This window comes from Carcharodon carcharias, chromosome 10 (assembly GCF_017639515.1).
Source record: "Carcharodon carcharias isolate sCarCar2 chromosome 10, sCarCar2.pri, whole genome shotgun sequence".
NCBI classification, from domain to species: domain Eukaryota; kingdom Metazoa; phylum Chordata; class Chondrichthyes; order Lamniformes; family Lamnidae; genus Carcharodon; species Carcharodon carcharias.
The window spans coordinates 48,733,850-48,754,088 of record NC_054476.1 but is presented as its reverse complement, the minus strand read 5'-3'; the positions used below and the strand labels follow the sequence as shown (position 1 = coordinate 48,754,088).

Sequence of the window (20,239 nt, the reverse complement as noted above, 5' to 3'; positions counted from 1 at the left end):
CTGTTAACTTCACTTAACAGGACCTTTTCCGGATTCCTGTCCTTGTCCTTTGACTTAACTTAAAAGGCTTCTTGGGACGTTTCCCTTTTTCCTTTAGGACCTGCTCCCTGCAATTCCTTCTTCCAATAGATTGCTGACAACTTGGTATCTCCCATGAGATCCAGAACACACTCGACATTCACTGTTCCTTTACCTTTAAAGTGACTCATTTAAGATTCTTAGACTTTTCTCAGCAGCCTGCTGTTAAGCCCAGCTTGAAAGAGACTTAAACTGCTCCCTTCACCTTAGAACAGAATGACCAACTGAACTCAAATGTTTTCGGTTTCTTTGTCTGTGGGCCTCTCTCTCTGGACCTCTGTTGCTAAGCAACAGCACAGCTTTTTCTACTTTGTGTTTGGTTTAACCCTCCCTTCAAGAGTTGTAGAACCCCAATTATAATGCAGGTATTTTTAAAAATGAAACTAAAACTCAAGTTCACCCTTTCTTAACACATCAAAACAGAAGCACAAATCAAACTTAAACTTAAAACTAAAACTCATTCCTGATACCCACAAATACAAATATAACTTACTTGAACTATCTTTAGTTCCTAACAATATGTAAGAACTGTTAGCCATTACAGAGACATGGCTGCAAGATGACAAAAGCAGGGACCTGAATATTCAAGGATACATGACATTTAGGAAGGACAGGAAGGTAGGAAAAGTGGAGGGTTAGCTCTAAGGATGACATTGGTACAATAGAGAGAGAGAGATTACCTTAGTTCTGGTGATCAAAATGTAGAATCAGTTTGGGTAGAGATGGGAAATAGTAAAGGTAAGAAGTTACTTGTTGGAGTGGTTTATCGGTCCCCTAACAGTAACCACACTATAGGACAGGGTGTATAGGATGAAATAATGGGAGCTTGTGAGAAAGGTACAATGATAATCATGGGTTATTTTAATCTACATATATATTGGATGAATCAGATTGGCAAAGGTAGTCTGGATGATGCTTCATAAGCGTGTTTTTGGGACAGTTTCTTAAAGCAGCATATTCTAGAGCCAAGAGCAGGCTATAGTAGATTTGGTACTGTGCAATGAGACAGGCTTAATTAATGACCTCATAGTGAAAACACCCCTAGGTAGAAGTGATAATAACATGATTAAATTTCACATTCCGTTTGAAAAAGCGAAGGGTGAATCTAAAACTAGTGTTTTAAACTTGAATAAGGGCAATTTTGAGGGCATGAAGGCAGAGCTAGCAAAGTAAGTTGGCAGATAAGTTTAAGGGGTAGGTCAGTAGAGAAGCAATGGCAGACATTTAAGGAGATATTTCAGAATACTCAGAAAAGATAGATTTTAGTGAGAAAGAAATACTCTAAGGGAAGGACGCACCATGTGTGGCTAACTAAGGAAGTTAAAGATAGTATCAAATTGAAAGGAAAAGCATATAATTCTGCAAAGATGAGTGGCAGGTCAGAAGATTGGGTGGAGAATGAGGAACAGTTAAGAATGACTAAAAGGTTAATAACGAGGGAGAAATTAGGTTACAAGAGAAAGCTAGCTAGAAATATGATAATAGATAGTAAGAGTTTCTACAGATATGTAAAAGGAAAAGAGTAAGTAAAGAGAGCATTGGTCCTTTAAAGAGAGAGTCTGGGGAATTAATAATAGAAAATAAGGAGATAGCACATGAATTAAACAGATGATTTTTCATCAGTCTTCACTGCAGAGGATACAAATAACATCCCAGAAATAATTGTGAATCAGGAGGTGAAAAGGAGGGAAGAATTTAAAATAATTACAATCAGCAGGGCAAGGGTACTCAACAAATTATTAGAACTAAAAGCTGACAAGTCCCCAGGTCCTGATAGACTTCATCCTAGGGCCTTAAAATCAGTGGCTGCTGAAATAGTAGATGCATTGGTTTTATTTTTCCAAAATTCCCTAGATTCTGGGAAGGTCCCATCAGATTGGAAAATAGTGAATGTGACGCCTCTATTGAAGAAAGGAGGGAGACAGAAAGTAGGAAACTACAGGCCATCTAGCTTAACATCTGTCATTGGGAAAATGCTGGAACCTATTATTAAGGGGGTTATTGCAGGTCACTCGGAAAACCTCAATGCAATCAGGCAGAGTCAACATGGTTTTGTGAAAGCAAAATCATGTTTGACTAATTTATTGGAGTTTTTTTGAGAAAGTAACAGACAACATGGATAAAGGGGAGCATGTGGATGTGCTATACTTAGATATTGAGAAGGCATTTGGCAAGGTGCCACATCAAAGGTTACTACACAGAATAAGACCTCATGGCATTGACAGTAACATTTTGGCATGGATAGAGGATTGGTTAGCTAACAGGAAACAGAGAGTAGGTATAAATGGGTTATTTTCGGGTTGCCAAGATGTGACGAGTGGAGTGCCACAGGTATCTGTGCTGGGACCTCTGCTACTTGCAATTTGTATCAATGACCTGATGAAGGGACTGAATATATGGTTGCCAAATATTTGATGGCACAAAGATAGGTAGGAAAGTGAGTTGTGAAGAGGACATGAGTCTGCAAAGGGATGTAGATAGGTAAGTGAGTGCACAAAAATTTGGCAGATGGAGTATAATGTGGGAAAATGTGAATTTATCCACTTTGGCAGGAAGAATAGAAAAGCAGAGTATTATTTAAATGGAGAGAGATTGCAGAACTCAGAGGCACAGAGGGATCTGGGTGTCATGGTACATGAATTCAGGCAAAGTTAGTGTGCTGGAAAAGCAAGTGATTAGGAAGGCAAATGGAATGTTGTCATTTATTACAAGGAGATTGGAATATATAAGTAGCGATGTTTTGCTACAGTTGTACAGGGTGTTGGTGAGGCCACATCAAGAGTCTATAACTTGCACTGTGTACAGTTTTAGTCTCCTTATTTAAGAAAGGATATAAATGCATAGAAGCAGTTCAGGCAAGGTTCACTTGACTGACACCTGGGATGCGGAGCGGGGAGAGGTGGGGAGTGCGGATTATCTTATAAGGAAAGGTTGGACAGGCTGGACTTATATCCAATGGAGTTTAGAAGAATGAGAGGCGATTTTATTGAATCATATAAGGTCCTGAGGGGACGTGACAGGGTGGATGCTGAAAAGATGTTTCCCCTTGTGGGAGAGACTAGAACTAGGTAACACACTTTAAAAAAAATAAGGGTTGCCCATTTTTGTTCTATTCATTTATGGGATGTAGGCATCGCTGGCTAGGCCAGCATTTATTGCCCATCCCTAATTGCCCTTAAGATGGTGGTTGTGAGCTGCCTTCTTGAACTGCTGTAGTCCCTGTAGTGTAGATTAGGAAGGAGTCCCAGGATTTTGACCCAGCAACAGTGAAGGAACAACGATATATTTTCAAGTCAGAATGGCGAGTGGCTTGGAGGGAAACTTCCAGGTGATGGTGTTCCCAAGTACCTGCTACCCTTGTCCTTCTAGATGGTAGTGGTCATAGGTTTGGAAGGTGCTACCTAAGGAGCCTTGGTGGGTTTCTACAGTGCATCTTGTATGTGGTACACACTGTTACCACTGTTCGGAGATGAGGAGAGCATTTTTCTCTGAGGGATGCGAGTCTTTGGAACACTCTTCCAGAGAGCAATGGAGGCAGGGTCAATGAATATTTATAAGACAGCTGGAGATAAATTGTTGACTAACAAGTGTTATGGCAGGTGGTAATTGCTGGGCTGACCTAACCCCAAAGGGAAACTTGGTCAAGCTATCACAATGATTTGCAATTTGTATATATATTACGAGAAGGTATGTGTACTGAAGTCAGAAATAAAGATTCCACTACCACTTTTGGAGGTTTTAAATATTAAATTAAAATAATTATTAACGAAAGAAAACTTAAACATACAAGATTACAGTTACACAGTTACATTTAGTCTTATAACATTTCCTAAAAGATTTCTACTTAGCTAGACTCACAAATAAACACCTTTTTCCAGGCAACAGTCTCTCTAGATTCTTAATTTATAACACATCCAGTAATATTACTGCAAGGCACCCACTGTTGCTATAGGGGATGTATCTCAAAGGGCTCCTTTCCCCTCTCACTCAACAATGGAAATCCAAGGCTTGCAACAAAACCTTGACTTCAGGAACAACCAGGCACTTCTATGGGGTGGCTAGAGGCTGCATCCTTCACAGATCTGTTTTTACACAGCGCACTCTTCAAAATCTCACATGGCTGTACACCATACAGTTTTCAATCTTTTTTTAAATATGTTTTCATTCTCTTTTACCTTTAAACCTATTGTTCTTAACTTTCCTTGGAAGTCACCTTTCCCAGAATATAAAAATCTTACATGTTGTGTTCATGGTCACTATGTTTGGGAAACATAAACTTAATAACTTTGCCTTATTCATTTATGATCTTTGACAGTTGTAAAACTTCCTTTTTTCTCTCTTTGAAATTCAACAACTAAAAATTCAACTCCTCATTTATCTCCTAATGCACATTACTGTTCATGTCCTATTTACTTGTATCCCCTCTTAGCTTGTCCATTTCCACTTCAAAATGCCCACTTTTGCACCCAACTCTTTGATGATTTAAACCTTGCAGTCTGACTGTCTTCAGTTTAACTAAATAAGCCACATACACACACAAACATACACACAGCCCCCACAATCCTGCTTCACAGTATTTCGCAGTAATATTGGAAAAAATTATATTTTCTTTACACAAGGGAGTTAAAGGGGCTTGGGATTAGGTGAGAATGTAGATTTGAGGCTGCAATCAGATCAGCCATGATCTTATTAAATGGCAGAGCCAAATGGTTTACTAATTTGTATCTTTGTATGGTGTTGAGTGTTTGGATCTCTGCACTCTTTTTACCTAGCATTTGTCGTTTATGTCATGGGTTTTATGCTGTACCGTTGCCTTCAGATGCCTGTAGGATCACTGCATTTTCCTTGAGGTTGGTGATTAGTCCTGTATCTCTTCGTCTAGAACATCATGTTGTCATAATCAACCATAGGTCCACCACAATTAGCACCTGCAATTGGCCTCTCTACCCACAAAATATTGTGACTGGTTTGATGAAAATGACCAAGAGAACCTAACCATCGATTAGTAGTCTGATAATTTAGGAACAGTTGCGAGAGATGGTGGTATGGTAGAGCTGGGTGTCATCAGTATGTATGCGAAAGCTAATGCTGCGCTTTTGGATGATGTCACTGAAGGGCACTATCTAGATGAGAAATTGGAGGGGGCCAAGAATAGATCCTTGAGGGAGCACCAGAGGTAACAATATAATGATAGACTCCAAGAGGACATAGACGAGCTGGTGGAATGGGCTGACCCATGGCAGATGAAATTTAATGCAGAGAAATGTAAACTGATGCATTTTGGTGGGAAGAATGGTGAGAGGCAATATAACTTAAAGCTTACAATTCTAAAGTGTGTGCGGGAAGAGAAAGTTCTGTGATACCCGTGCACAAAGTGATGAAGGTAGTCGGGCAGGCTGAGAAAGTGGTTAAAAAGGCTTACGGATTCCTGGGCTTTATAATTGAAGGCAATGGAGACAAAGAGTACAAAATCAAGGAAGTTAGAATGAACCTTTATAAAGCACTAGTTCGGCCTCAACTGTAGTATTCTGTCTAACCCTTGGCACTGCACTTCAGGAAGAATCTAAAGGCTTTAGAGTGGGTGCAGAAAAGATTTATGAGAATGGTTCCAGGGATGAGGGACTTCAGTCATGTGGATAATCTGGAGAGGCTAGGGCCATTTCTTTAGCGTTCAATAGAGGTATTCAAAAGCACGATGGGTCCAGGCTGAGTAAATGGAGAGAAACTGTTCCCATTAGTAGTAGAGTTGAGAACCAGATGACACCCATTTAAGGTGAATAGCACAAGAACTAATGGCAAGATGAGAGAGAACTTTTTTTTACTGCAGCGAGCTGTTGGGATCTATAATGCATTGCCTGAGAGTGTGGTGGAGGCAAATTCAATTGTTGCTTTCAAAAGAGAATTGGATATTTACCTGAAGAGAAACAATTTGCAGGGCTACAGGGAAAGGGCAGAGCGGTGGGACTAGCTAAGTTGCTCTTGCACAAAGCCAATATAGACACGATGGGCTGTATGGCCGTCTTCTGTGTTGCACCATTCAACAATTGCGTAATTCCATCTATTTTCCTCTTTTCTTTCTTTTATTCCCCTATCTCCTATCTTGCCACCTTTCCCCTCTTGCTATTTGCCCTCTCACCTTCTTTCCCCCTTCCATTTCTCTTCCTGCTCCCATTGCTTGTTCCATCTTTCAACACATCCCCTTTCTTCCCATGCTACTAGGATCAAATGTAGCATCTCCACTGCTGCACTGGTTGAGATCATATACCAGGATTAAACCTGTGATCATTCTGATCTGTATGACTCAGTACTGCATCATGCATGACATCTACCTATTTAGGAGCTTAATATTTTTCAAAATCATTTACCATTGGACACAACTTTGGGGCATTAATATTCCAACATTGCCTGTTGTCACACTTGATGTCATATAAAAGGTCCAAAGCAAGCAAATCACAAATGACATTCACTTCATCCCTGCATGGATAATCCACTCTTAATAACTAGCTTTGCTGTATCAAAAATGGACATTATTGTGGTGAATTTTGAATTAATAAAACCTGGTGAGAACATAATTGCATGGTATTTGTGTTAGAACTTTACAGTAATTGCATTGCCTATGCTATGATTCAGTAAAATTCTGCCGATCTTTGAAGTGTTTAACTTTTTGCTATTGCCTACTGGACACAACATTTTTTTCAATTTTTTTGTGCCAGCATTATGATTTACTTAAATTCTCAATCATGAAAATGATTTGTGTTCTGCAGAGAAGGCCATTGAGCAAAGACTTGCAAAAATTGACCACACTGCTGTACACCCTCATCTGCTGGATATGAAGATTGGCCAGGGAAAATATGAATCTGGATTCTTTCCCAAACTGCAGTCAGATGTACTTTCCTCTTCACCAGCTAGTAACAAGTGAGTAACTCTGGTGTCTCCTAGTGTACATGGGCTGCTCAGTTACATTGTCCTGCTCTTCTATTTACAGTGCACCCTCCTCTGATTCAGTTCAATTAGACATAAACCTATCATGAAGAAACACAAGCATGTAACATTTTTTAAAATGTGTGCTTTTATGGCTGCACATTACAATTGTGACAGAAATCACTATTGAATTATATTGATTGGTGCAGCAGGCTCAAAGAGTCGAGGAGCCTGCTCCTGCTCCTATTTTTTATGTTCTATAAGACCCTATAGTGATCAATATATCTTTATGCTCATTGCTGATTGATAACCAACCTAGTTTTGTTTTTCACCATTCATGTATCATAATTGATATATGAAATATTGCATTAGCCTTACAGTTGATTGACTCAAATTTCATCTCCATGAAACAATATTCAGAACTGAACAGATAAGTAGCATATCAATTGAACATAGGAAAGACAGGCATAAACATGCAATGGAAGAATACTCAGGATATATGAAAACAGTCAATTCTGATTTACTAGTCAGCAAAACCTACTGTGAAAGGATAAACTAACTGTATGGAAGGACGAATGAAGTAGGCTTTCTATGGCTTTCCTGATCTTTGCTGATCTTTATTGACCTTTTATGGTCAAAGCAAGAGATCAATGAAATCACTTGCATATTTTATGTAATCACGTTTTGGCTGCCATTTTGGTTGGTCTTCTGCGGCCAATTGTATAATAACTTACAACTTATTACATAGAAAACATGTAAAAACATTACTAATTTGTTTAATTTATCCAGATAATTGCCTTATGTGATTGGAAATACACCAGCTAAATTTTTCAGGTGCTTGGGGTTTGTCTTTGGCTCTAAAGCCATTGCCTGGCCCAAGTGCTGTCCCAGCCAGAAGACAGGAAGGAAAATGTATATATATATTTATATGTATAGACGTCAACCGGGCTACTTTATAAAATTATTATTTTTATTTTATAAATGGTCAAGGCTTTACCCTGACTAGCCATGACTCATACCGGAGGAATTTTTAACCTTCAGAAATCAGCAGGGCCCTCATTATCTTTAAAACTCTGCAAGTGCCCTCTGTGACTGCCAACAATCAAATTCCAAAGAAATGCACCAAACCCATTTACATTTCTGAGGCAGAGCTCTGGCGAATGGAGACGGTATGTCTGCAAAGGACAAATGGGACCCTGACACCTCTATTATACACCTCAAGATTTCAGACCTGGAAAAATATATCCTTTGTCCAACGCCCAGGAGAAGAAGTGGGAGGTATGTCACATGACCTCCCCCAAGGTGCTAGAACCTAATAATATTGCTGTGTGGAACTGAACCCAGACGGTCTACCATTTTACCATCAAACAGGTAGCAGCAGCAAGAACTCTTTCCGGGCAAATTGCCTGGCCCTCACCTACACTGTGAACCACTAAAACATTGGAACTGCTGTATCTGTGCCTTCAAGGCTAATTCATCTCGACATGCCTTCTCCCATCATGAAAGTCCTCACATCTGGAGAGTCGGATCACCCTGCAAAAGTTTCGGCCTGCTAACCTCTGATGGAATATACCACTGAACTTGATTCTAGAGTCTGGACTCACGTGAAACCGTAACTCGTAATTTTATTGTGGTCTTGCCCTGCACCCCTTTCTTTCTTGTATGTAAAAGGGGTGAATGTTGGGAACCCCCTTATTGCGTTTTGTGTCTGTGTTTTACTTTATCTCAAGTTTGCTGTGGGATTATTAATATAGGATTGGATCATCCCAAACTGAAGGGTTGGGGAAAACATGCCACCACTTATAAAGGGGGAAATCAGAAATCAAAAACACCTTTCTGTTTACGGATGGGTGGACAGAAGAGAAATCAAGGCTGTTTAAATTAATCCCCCTCCTGTCAGTAACAGCTGCTTTCCAGCAGTTCTCGTGTGGCCTTGAGGTATGCCACACAATGTTCGCTATTTTGTTTTTTGAAACAATGTCAGCAGAGTCCATGACCAGTCATCCTATTAAAGTGGCTTTTTTGGATTATGATACAGTGGGGGATATGGCAGTAATCGGGAAAGTAAATATGCGATTGCTTATCCCATAATACTGTTATAATGTGTTTATTCTCTTTAAGGTGGGTAAAGCGGAGTGCCCCAGCTCAGTGGAGACGAAAGGACAGGCAAAAGCAACACACAGAACACCTACACCTGGATAATGATCAAAGGGAGGTCAGTAATTTCATTTGCAGTAATTTATTTAGTTTTTCTGACAATAATTGCCATTTTTAAAAGAAAAACTTAATAATTCAGACTTTATTGCCATGTAGCATGTACCTACTGCACTATTCAACAAAGGAGGTTCACTGATGAGCTTCTGATTGCTTGTGGTCTTTTCAGAAATATTAAATGATGGGGCATAAAATGAGCAGAAGCAGTCTATTCTTGCTTGGACTTTAATGGGATTCAGTTTGCTTCATATGCTATTTTTAGTACACTGGTTAATTTGCTTGCATGGATTTTCACCCTTGTTCCCCTTCTGTGTTGGCTGTATTCAAAGTAAATTTGTGCATTCCATTACTTTGAGAATAATGAAACATTATCCTCCCATTGAAGAGGCTTGCAAGACACTTACAATGTAGAAATATTGAGTGGGCAATTTTGTTCTAATTCAATCATACATGCAAACTTTAAAAAGTCCACTAAATCATTAAATTAGTGAAACAGTTCAGAGAACTGTATATAGTGAGGAACTCTAATTAATTAATAAGAATATGAATTCAGCACAGACATTTACAATATGGTAAAGTAGTAAAGATTTGCAGGAAGATGCAATCAGTTTGTATAAGTAACATTCCATTTTACTGTTACTTGGAGAGCCATCTTGAAAAGGATTTTAGAGAAAATACTGTACAGGTTTAAAATCTTACCTTGTGTTGGTGTGGAATTTTAACTCACTAAAACCCATTCCGTAGCACAAAGTAAAAATTGAGCCCTTAGTCATAAAATCATGGAACAGCTACAGTACATTGTGAGGCCATTCGATCATCAAATCTGTGCTGACTTTCTGCAAGAGCAATTTAGCTAGACCCACAATCCAGCCCTTTCCCTATCACCCTGCATTTTTTTCTCTTCAGGTACTTATCCAATTTTCTTTTGAAAGCCACAATTGAATTTGCCTCATATCATCCTTTCAGGTAGTCCATTTCAGATCCCGTAATTAGAGCTATCATCTTCCCAACAGATTTAAGTGTAGGTACAGAGACTTACCTTTTCTATAATTTGGGGCTAGTGGATTATTGAATGGTGGGATAACAAGACTAGAAATGTGCAAATGGTTATTTTTTTGGGCTTGATTGTGTTCAAATGGCAGTACAAGAACACCTCTCGGGTGCAGTAATTGAAAGTACTATATGTTTAAATGTCTAACAATTGCAAACAGCAGCCAGTATACAGTTTTTGTTTTGAAATTTCTTTATCTGATTTCAGTTTTACTTTTTCTTATTATGTAACTTTTTCTGTTTTTGTTGCTTTCTGTGATGATTTCCTTTCATGCTCTTTTTCTATCTTTTCTATCTTTATAAGGTTGAACATTTGTCTGTGTTGCTTTATTTCTTTTCCTTTTGATACTTTGGTTGTTTGTCTGTCTCACCATATCTCGATTGCATGATTCCTGTCTCATCAGTATGTGGATTGTCTGACGCCTGAACCGGAGATCGTATTGTATTTCAACTTGGACAGGCGTAACCAGATTACTAGGACCTCTGTAAAATCTGTGTCTGAGTTTTATCTGGTACGTTATAGGGGCTCACCTGCTCCTCAGTCAAGTAGCACCTTTATGAATGTTCCTGGTCATTTCACACACCCTGTGCAACCTTCAGAACTTTAGCAAATCCATTAGTTATAATGTTTGCAATGTTGAGATGTGACTGCTTTTTTGTTTGTATGTTTTGGTTATTAAAGGCACTCTTACATTATACATAAAACTTGAAAGAGAGGTAAAAGAACCTTTGGAGGTCATTTTTGAGCATTTTTCTTGCAATTTGCTTCTGCTGTTCTGTACATCCATTAGAGGATGACCTGGACAGAGGTTGATGGAGGCAATGGTGACAATATAAATGATTTAAAATAACTTGTTCCCAATTCCCCTGTAAAATAAAAATTTTCTATTAGCCTCCAAATATTATAGCAGACTTGGGAAGTAATGCTGAGGTCTTTCCATATGTCAAAATGCTTGCCAGTATGTGAAACAATGGGGCAGCCATGATGGACCAACTGGTCTTTTCTTGCCTGTCATTTTCATATGTTTGTATGTGAGCATGAGCATTCTGACACAATAAACTGAGTGCATTTACAGGGCAAAAGGAGGACATATTTCATGGATGGCAGGTTCTAAAATGTATGGAATTAAAAAGTGAGTCTGCATGTAGGTAACAAAACATGCATATGACATTAGGGCTACTGCTCATGGGGAACACATGATTCTGTGTTCTAATTTCTAGTCATTGTATGAAGTTCAGTGTTGAGGATGTGGTGGCAATGAGAGAACTGTCTCTGCAGTCAACAAAATGCTGTAATAGCCTCAAGATGAGGAATAATGCTGCTGAGAAATGGAGTCATTTGTTCTGTTGGTTGAAAAGGCATGGTAGATACAGCAGGGCCACTGAGTGGCATGGGGGGGGGGGTGGAGGAGACATGGGGAATGGCAGGGGTCGTGAAGGGGTGTGAGGGGTGGGGGCATCTGACAACTCATAGCATTGATTAAACTGCCTTGTCAAACTTTCCTTTACATAACAATCTACGAGACATTCATACTTAGGTGTCCTCTTTTCCTGAACAGAATCCATGTCTGGTTGTCAGAGCTGAAAGGGCAGAACTTTGAAAACAGTGTGCCTCCAGTTTTCAGGGGAGGTGTGAAGCAGTCCGTTGCTCTGATAAAATTGAAGAATTGCATGTGTTTGTTTCATTTCAGAGGACCTTTGACTTGGTATGTTTCATACAGCAAACATATGGTAAATTATCAGCAGTACCTAGCAACTAAATTGAATCTATGGACTGGGTTTTCACTATCAAAGGAGGCAGATATAAATGCCACCCCCCCCACCCATGCACCATTTTTTCTCTGGGGCAGCAGTGGCGGGTTGAATTGAGACCTGCTGATGCTGGAAGCAGTTTGGATATAGCCAATGGAAGTGGGTGAGTGCGAAGTGGACTTGTTAGAAGGCTTGTCTCAGTTTTCTGGAGTTTTGTTATCAAAGGCTGTTAGGCTTTCTAGCCCTCACCCTTCACAGCCCTTCATGCCCCCGCCACTCCCCATGCTTCCTTCACCCCCCCCATGGCACTCAATGGCCCTGCTGTATCTACCATGCCCACTCAACCAATAGAACAAATGAGCCATATAATAATAATGGCAAGTCTTGAAAGGCACTTAAAAAAAACAAAAATATTCTTTGGGAAAAAAAACTGCAGATCTTCTGTATCAACAGAAGCAGATCACTAAATGGCCTTGTTAGGAATGTTTGGCTGAGCTCCAAGAATGGCTAATGGATTAGCTCAGCAGGGATCTGTTTTCACAGGCTGAAGTGGAGTTTTTGCTTTGATTGATTGACATCTTTATGATATAATAAGTTATTCTTTCTTTGATCTGTTTTTTTCAATGCCTGGATGTTTATTTTCATGAGATTGAGGTGTAAAGGCTCTGTTATTGATACTATAATGGCTCTGTCTGATTGACACTTCTATAAGGTTATAAGAGCAGCAGTTTTTTTTCAAAGGATATTTTTGAGGTTTTTAAAGCGCATTAGAAGACTTGCCATTGTTATTATAGCTCATCGTTTCTATAATGCATACTGTTTGAGTGGGCATGGAGGATGGAGAGGGCATGCAGGTGGCATGGAAGACAATGGAGGGCGCATGGAGAGGGCATGGGTAAGGCCTTTTAAATATACCCTTCAAAAAATTCCTGAATCCAGAGTATGGCTCACAGCTCCTCTGAGGGATTGCGAGCCACGTGTCCTTGAGAAGCTGCCTGACTCCATGAAAATTGCAGAGGAGGTGGGGGGCTGGTGGGGTGTGAGATGCCTAAACCTGCAATGCAACTGGCCAAATCAAGAGTGCAGGGTGTGGGCTTGTTAGCTGCATCCTTATCCTGCACCAGTGAAAATTGCCCACGCTGGGAATGGGGATGGGAATGCTGGAATTGGGTCCTGCCCATCACTTTTAAAGGCCTCCAGAGTTGGCCTATCTGCATAAAAAGCCAGCCCTATGTCTGAAAAATCAATTAAGTTGACTAAAATTGAGTTCCATTGAGTTGAATTTTTAGTATTTCCCATCTTGCAGTTAAGCTTCCAAAGCAAAGAAAGAAATGGATTTTCAAACTAGAATGTCCTGTAGGGTCTGTATAATTACATTCTTGATTTGGAGCTAACAAAGTTAACCTGGAGTTAGGAATGGGGGGTGGGGAAAGAGTTTGCGTTTTATTTCTTGTGAAGATATTTAAACAGATGCATGAATTTGACTGTTAAAAAGGTAACCAGTAAATGACACCAGGAAGGTTCCAGACTTTTGGTTCCTTTCTTAAGTGCTTGCTCTTTATGTGTGAGACAGAACAGTAGAGTTGATGGAGATGACTATAGAAGGTATCATAACCAAGCAGCCCCCTTGGAACTTTCCTCAAGTAACTGGATAAAGATCAGGAGTGGGAAGTATGTCTTTTATCTTATTCTTCCTAACCTACATTCACACATTGTCCACCCCAGGAGCACTGAAGCCAGTTACAGCACCCTAATTGGCACCCTGATCAGCTAACTCAGTGCAGGCCATTAATTAAAAACAAAATTATTAGCAGATTTCACAAGTCACTTTATCTGGTTGTTAAGTTTAGTTGGAGAGTGGGAGAAGTACCTAAATTGACCCCAAAAGTTTATGACAAATTATAACTGTCAAATGTTTACATATGTGTTGGATTGCTCACCTTGATGCTGAGTTTATGTTAAAAAAGACCATAAAATATTTAACCTTAAGACCAATGCAACAGAATTAATAATGAATTTATTTTTTATAAAACGCTTCCAGGATTGTTTATGGTGTCATTGAAAATATTTACCTATGTGATACTGAGTTTAGTACTGAGCTGAGATGAAGTAAATAGCATGGGAGGAGGCCTGTATGGAGCACAACCACTGGCATAAATTGAATGGCTTGATTCAGTGCCATAATCAAGGCATGTAAAATTCTTTAACTGTATGAACAGCGGGCATGGTTAACTTGAACTAATTCTCTGAATTTTTAACAGATTATTTTTTAAATAATGAATGAAATAGAACAGCAGCAAATCCATATATCCATATACTTCAGCACCAAAGCTATCCTATTGGACAGCACTGCAGTTAGTGCAAAGAAAACCATAGCAACAAGCTAACAAGAGTTTTCAGGCTTTTTAACCTAAGGAACTTTCAATGCAGAGTTAAGTTACTTAGCTGTATCCAGCAGCACACCTCACCACAACTTGGCTCCTATATTTCATTAGTATAAAATCTTCCAATTCCTGAACTGGTTCTCCTTGACTTTAAGTAAGTTTGTTTATTTGTGCTATGTTACAGGTATAATCTGTTTTTTTTATTGCTGTGGTGCTCTAAACCGTTTGGAAACCTGTGGAAACTTATTTCATATCAGGCCCCTGCTGTCAAAGGGAGGAGAAACTATCATTACTTAGTAATGGATCTAAAGCTAGGCCCCAGCGATTAAATGGACAGTTTCTTGAATTAATTTTGTATTTTTTAAATAAATTTCAGATCTCTTGTTTTAGAATTTAGGATCTGATGGATAGGATTTTGATAAATATTTCCAGCAGTTTGACAAAATACAAAAACCCACTCCACACAAACTTGTCAAGAGAGCCCAGTCATTTTTACATATACAGCTGCCCATAGCTGAAAATATTTGTTCTTCCCTGTGTATGTTGTCAATGCATGTGTTCTAAAGGCTTTTTGGGGAAATGGGTCAATATGTACAATAGCACATTTGAAATTACAACATGGGCAGAATTTTCTGCCTGCTGGGCGGGCGGGCCCGACCGAATCTCCGGCAGGAGGGGAGCCAATCCCCGCTGGAGAAGCGGGCCCCGCCGTCATTTTATGTGGGAAGGCCAATTAAGACCTGCCCATTGTGACGTCTGCCGGGAAGCGCTATGCGTTCCCTGTGCGTATGCGCACGAAAGAGCGCACATCTCCCTGAGACTAAGTGCTGCCTCAGGGAGATTACTGACACTTTTATAAACATTAAAAATAGAAAAAATAGAAAAAAAAATCCAATGTCACATGAGTTGGGACATGTTCATGAATTATACTAAAATTTTATTAAACTGTTTAAAACCCTACATGAAACCTCATCCCACCGGTGGATGAGGTTTCATGTTTTTTCTATTGCCCGCTGGGGCTCCTGGCCAGGTCCTTTAATTGTTTTAATGATCCTGTCAGTGGCCTCAACAAAAACAGAATTACCTTTTAAAACTCAGCAGGTCTGGCAGCATCGGCGGAGAAGAAAAGAGTTGACGTTTCGAGTCCTCATGACCCTTCGACAGAACTTGGCCTCAATTGGCCATTGACAGATCGGCAGGTGCACAGCTGATTTTGCTGTGCCCCGGCCTTCCTGAAAATTTAAATGGGGTGGGATGACGTTGGGGGTTACCCCTGACATCATCCCGCGTCATTTTACGAGTCGGCGAGCTGGCTCCGCCTCCTGCTCGCCGACAGCAATGTTCAGCCCCATATGTGCGAGAGTTCAACGGCAATATTGAAGTTTATAGCAAAATTAGTTCTCCCACCTTCAGTGGGAGCTTAAAATTCCTTGTCGCTATATCTGAAGCTTTTTTTCTGAATGCCATTCTTGTACACATTCAGGGTAGGATTTTCAGGTTGTCGGGCGGGCGGGCCCAGGAGTGGCCGTGAAATGGCCCGCTGCCTGCATTAGCCCCCGACTGCGATTTCACGCTGGCTGGCCAATTAACGGCCAGCCAGCGTAAAAGGTGCGCTGAGAATCTCAGTGCTGCTGGGATGGGGGCAGGAGTAGTGCGAGTACAAAAGTCTGTGTATGCGCGGGGGAGCGTGCAGTGAAAGCACCCTGAAGGCAGGGATCTGCCTCAGGGAGCTGAAGACTTTTAAAATCTAAAATAAGGCTTTTGAAAATTGGAAGAAAATGTCCCCACCTAGGACTCTCACATGAACATAAACATAATAAAAGGGTTGTCAAAACATTTTTAAAAAAATTAATGTCGGAAGTCTCATCTTGCCCGTGGATGAGGCTTCCTAAAAAACCCAAAGTCCGCCTGTGGCTGATTTTTCCGCCCGCTAACTGTAATGTTGAATGGGCAGCGATAAGTGGCAGTTAATTGAAACTTTAATGGCTTCAATAGACCTCTTAATTGTTGGTGGGGGTGCTGCCAACTCGTGTGCGCGCCCGCCGACTGAAATATTGGTGAATGCTCGATGACATCAGGATATTCACCCGACATCATCATGTGCTATTTTACACCTGATCAGGTCAGGCGCGTGTCCGCCCGCCCGGGGGACATAAAATCCTGCCCTCGTTGTTGTTAATTGACTTGAACAAAATATGCTCATATAAAATTTCAATTTATAATGTAAAGTATTTGCATTCTGGTTTTAAAACATAGTTTTTCGTTAGTTTGTTATTCTTATCTACTCATCAATCATTTTTTAAAAATTTAAGCCTCCCTCTCCCAACATAGAAATCTCCTCAAACCTATTTGCACATGATCTGTTGAAATTGAAAGCACGTTGTTTTGTACATGCACTTTCTGATAACTAAAAACAATATTTATTCTTCTGTTTCTCCAACTGAAGAAATACATACAGGAAGCTCGGAATCTTGGAACGGGCATGCGTCAGCCTAAGTTGTCCAACCTGTCTCCATCAGTAATTGCACATACCAACTGGAAATTTGTTGAGGGCCTGTTGAAGGAATGTCGTAATAAGGTACTTTTGTTCTATGTAGTTTTTACCCATCCCTTTCTGAAAACACTGACTGTGGCTGGGGGTATTGTGCCACACCCACTAGCAGCCTTTTGGGAGCTCTCCAAAGTTCCTATTTTTATGTCTAAGTCTATACTTTGATTGTTATATTAGTTGAACATGTTGGTTACTCCAGCCAAGCTCAACCTTGTCTAAGCATGCCGGCATCTTTCAACAGCTGCCACTGGAAATAGGAAAGAACAGGTGGCTGGCTTTTTTGTGTCCTTCCCCTTCCTCAACCCAGAAGCATTTAGGCCAATTGTTTCCAAAACTCGAACTGTTTACCTTGATGCAATCGGCTAACTAAGCACAGGCCAGAAACCAAACCTGGGATCATCCTTGTCAGCATAATTTTATACTATACCAGGTGGTTCACCTGCTTACAAAGCTAATAAAAGATCTCATTTTTTTCTAAAAGGCCAATATTATAATTCTGAGTCATTGTTTATTTTTGGATGTGCTTATGAATCCACAAATTTATTTTTTGCAGACTAAGCGCATGTTGGTAGAGAAAATGGGGCGAGAAGCAGTGGAACTGGGTCACGGTGAGGTGACTATCACAGGGGTGGAAGAGAATACACTGATTGCCAGTCTCTGTGATTTGTTAGAAAGAATATGGAGTCATGGCCTACAGGTCAAACAGGTAAGTAACTAAGGTACATTTGAGGGATTTATGGAATCATAAAATGATTACAGCACCTTTGGCCCACTGTATCCGTGCTGGCTCTCTGTAACAGCTACTCAGCTGGTCCCATTCCCTGCCTTTTCCTCGTAGCCCTGCAGATTTTTTCTCTTCAGACATTTATCCAATTTCCTTTAGAAAGCCGCAATGGAATTTGCTTCCATCACACTCTCAGACAGTGCATCCTAGATCCTAACCACAAAATAAGGCCCTTCTTCATGTTGCCTCCGGTTCATTTGCCAATCACCTTAAATTGGTGTACTCTGGTTCTTGACCTTGTAATTGATGGGAACAGTTTCTCTGTATCTACTCTATCTACACAATTTGAAAACATCCATCAACCTTCTTTTGTACAAAGAGAACAGCCCCAGCTCTGCCAATCTATCCATGTAACAGAAGTCTCTCATCCTGGACATTAATCTTATGAATCTTTTCTGCACCCTCTCCAATACCTTCACATCCTACCTAAAATGTGGTTCCCAGAATTGGACACACTACTTAAGTTGAGGCTGAAGTAGTGTTTTATAAAGGTTCACCTTAACTTCCTTACTTTGTACTCTATGCCTCTACTTTTAAAACCCAGGACCCTGTACACTTTTTAACTGCTTTGTCAACCTTCCCTGCCATCTCCAACGATTTGTCCTCCAGTCCAAAAAAAATTCACCACTACTCTCTGTAACTTGTCACTTAGCCTTGTATCCATGTGGCAGGTGGCCCTTTACTTTCATGGGCTTCAACTTTGCCCCAAGCCTATTATGTGGCACTTTATTAAATGCCTTTTGTAAGTCCATGTAGACCACATCAACTGCATACCCTCATCAACTCTTTCTGTGACCTCATCAAAAAGCTCAACCAAGTTAAGCACAATTTGCCTCCAATAAATCCATGCTGGTTTTCCATTATTAGCCCATATTTGTCCAAGAGATTTAATTTTTGTTCCAGATTATCATTTCTGAAAGCTTTCCCTCCACTGAGATTAAACTTATTGGCCTGTAGTTGCTGGGTTTATCCTTACATCCTTTTTTTTGAGCTAGGGTGTAACAACATTTGCAATTCTCCAATCCTGTGACACCACCCAGGTTTCTATGGAGAATTGGGAGATTATGGCCAGTGTCTCTCCAATTTCCACCCTTAGTTCCGTCAGTATCTTCGGATACATCTGTCCATTCCTGGTGACTCATCAACTTAAGTATAGTCAGCCTTTCTTATGCCCCTCTTTATCAGTTGTTAGCCATTGAATTATCTCTTCTTTCATTGTGACTTTGGCAGTGTCTTCTTCTTTGCTACAGACAGATGCGAAGTGGCCATGCCCCAGCCTCCATGCATAAACCCTGTTTTTGGTCCCTAATTGGCCTTACTCTTCCTTTAATCCCCACTTTTATTATTTATATGCCTATAGAAGATTTTTGGATTCCTTTTTTATGTTGGCTGCCAGTCTCTGCTGATACTCTCTCTTTGTTACTCTTATTTCTTTTTTCGTTTCCCCTCTGAACTTTCTATATTCAGGCTGATTCTCACTTATATTATCCACCTGACATCTGTCATACACACCCTTTTCCTGCCTCATCTTACTCTCTATATCTTTCATCATCTAGAGGGTTCTGGCTTTGTCCATCCTACCTTTGCCCTTGTGGAAATGTATCTCAACTGTACCTAAACTATCTCCTATTTAATGGCAGCTGCCTATTGTTAAATTATAGTTTTGCCTGCCAGTCTTTGATGGCAATTTACCAGGACCAGATCCTTTTTCACCCCATTGAGATTGACTCTTCCCCCAGCTAACTATTTTAACTCTAGATTGCTCTTTGTCATTTTACACAGTGAACCTAAACCTTATAATACTGTTTCCATACTGACACTTGATCCACTTGTCCCACCTCATTCCCCAAAACCAGACCAGCATTGTCTCCTTCCTCATTGGACTGGAAACATGTAGAAAATTCTTTTGAATGCACTTTTGAAACTATTCCCTCTCTCTGTCATTTATCTTTTATAAATATTTAATTTTATTATGATCCCCACAGAGACCGATGGCTTTAAAAAAAATGAAATTCAAACTTCCAGTTGATAGCTGAAAGGATGACACGACAAGATTTCACATTTTGTGACTTATATTGTAACCACCAGACTAAAAGCATTTTTAATTAAACTGCTTTTGTCAGCAACTTATGCTTTAAACTACAGAACAGAACTTTTCCTTTTTGAACACAACCAGATAAACTTTACACTGTCCCTTTAGCAGCTATTCAAGTTTCCTGGACACAGTCTAAAGTGATTCTTAGCTCTTGAGGGTTTACTTCTGTTTCTTTCCTTTCCCATTCTGGTAGGTTTTAGCCCAAGAACTATCTTTCATGGTGATGTTTTTTCCTGGCAGTTCTCCCTCTGGTGCAAGCTAGGCTAATCCTCCAGTCATTTCAAAACCTCATGAATTTGGTTCACAAAATCTTTGCAGTGCAGAAGGAGGCCATTCAGTCCATCGAGTCTGCATTGGCTCTCTGAAAGAGCATTCTACCTAATCCCACTCCCCTGCCTCATCCCTGTAAC

The 20,239-nt window shown here is 40.1% G+C and overlaps 1 protein-coding gene and 1 long non-coding RNA gene across 6 annotated transcripts in view; one reads left to right on the top strand and one right to left on the bottom strand.

Annotated features, from left to right (window-relative positions):
* LOC121283129 overlaps positions 1 to 15,543 on the bottom strand; it is a 43,712-nt gene extending 28,169 nt beyond the window's left edge. The window contains exon 1 of the long non-coding RNA XR_005944194.1: positions 15,484 to 15,543. This is a non-coding gene — a long non-coding RNA (uncharacterized LOC121283129). The remainder of the gene's footprint in view (positions 1 to 15,483) is intronic.
* Positions 1 to 20,239, top strand: part of LOC121283128 (DENN domain-containing protein 5A-like) — a 337,338-nt gene that overhangs the window by 192,438 nt on the left and 124,661 nt on the right. For 3 of the 5 annotated variants that reach the window (XM_041197266.1, XM_041197264.1, XM_041197269.1), the window contains 5 exons: positions 6,843 to 6,993; positions 9,121 to 9,214; positions 10,668 to 10,775; positions 16,846 to 16,977; positions 17,504 to 17,656. In XM_041197266.1, the coding sequence (XP_041053200.1) occupies positions 6,843 to 6,993; positions 9,121 to 9,214; positions 10,668 to 10,775; positions 16,846 to 16,977; positions 17,504 to 17,656 (638 nt within the window). The remainder of the gene's footprint in view (positions 1 to 6,842; positions 6,994 to 9,120; positions 9,215 to 10,667; positions 10,776 to 16,845; positions 16,978 to 17,503; positions 17,657 to 20,239) is intronic. The other 2 variants (XM_041197268.1, XM_041197267.1) reach the window with 1 other exon arrangement.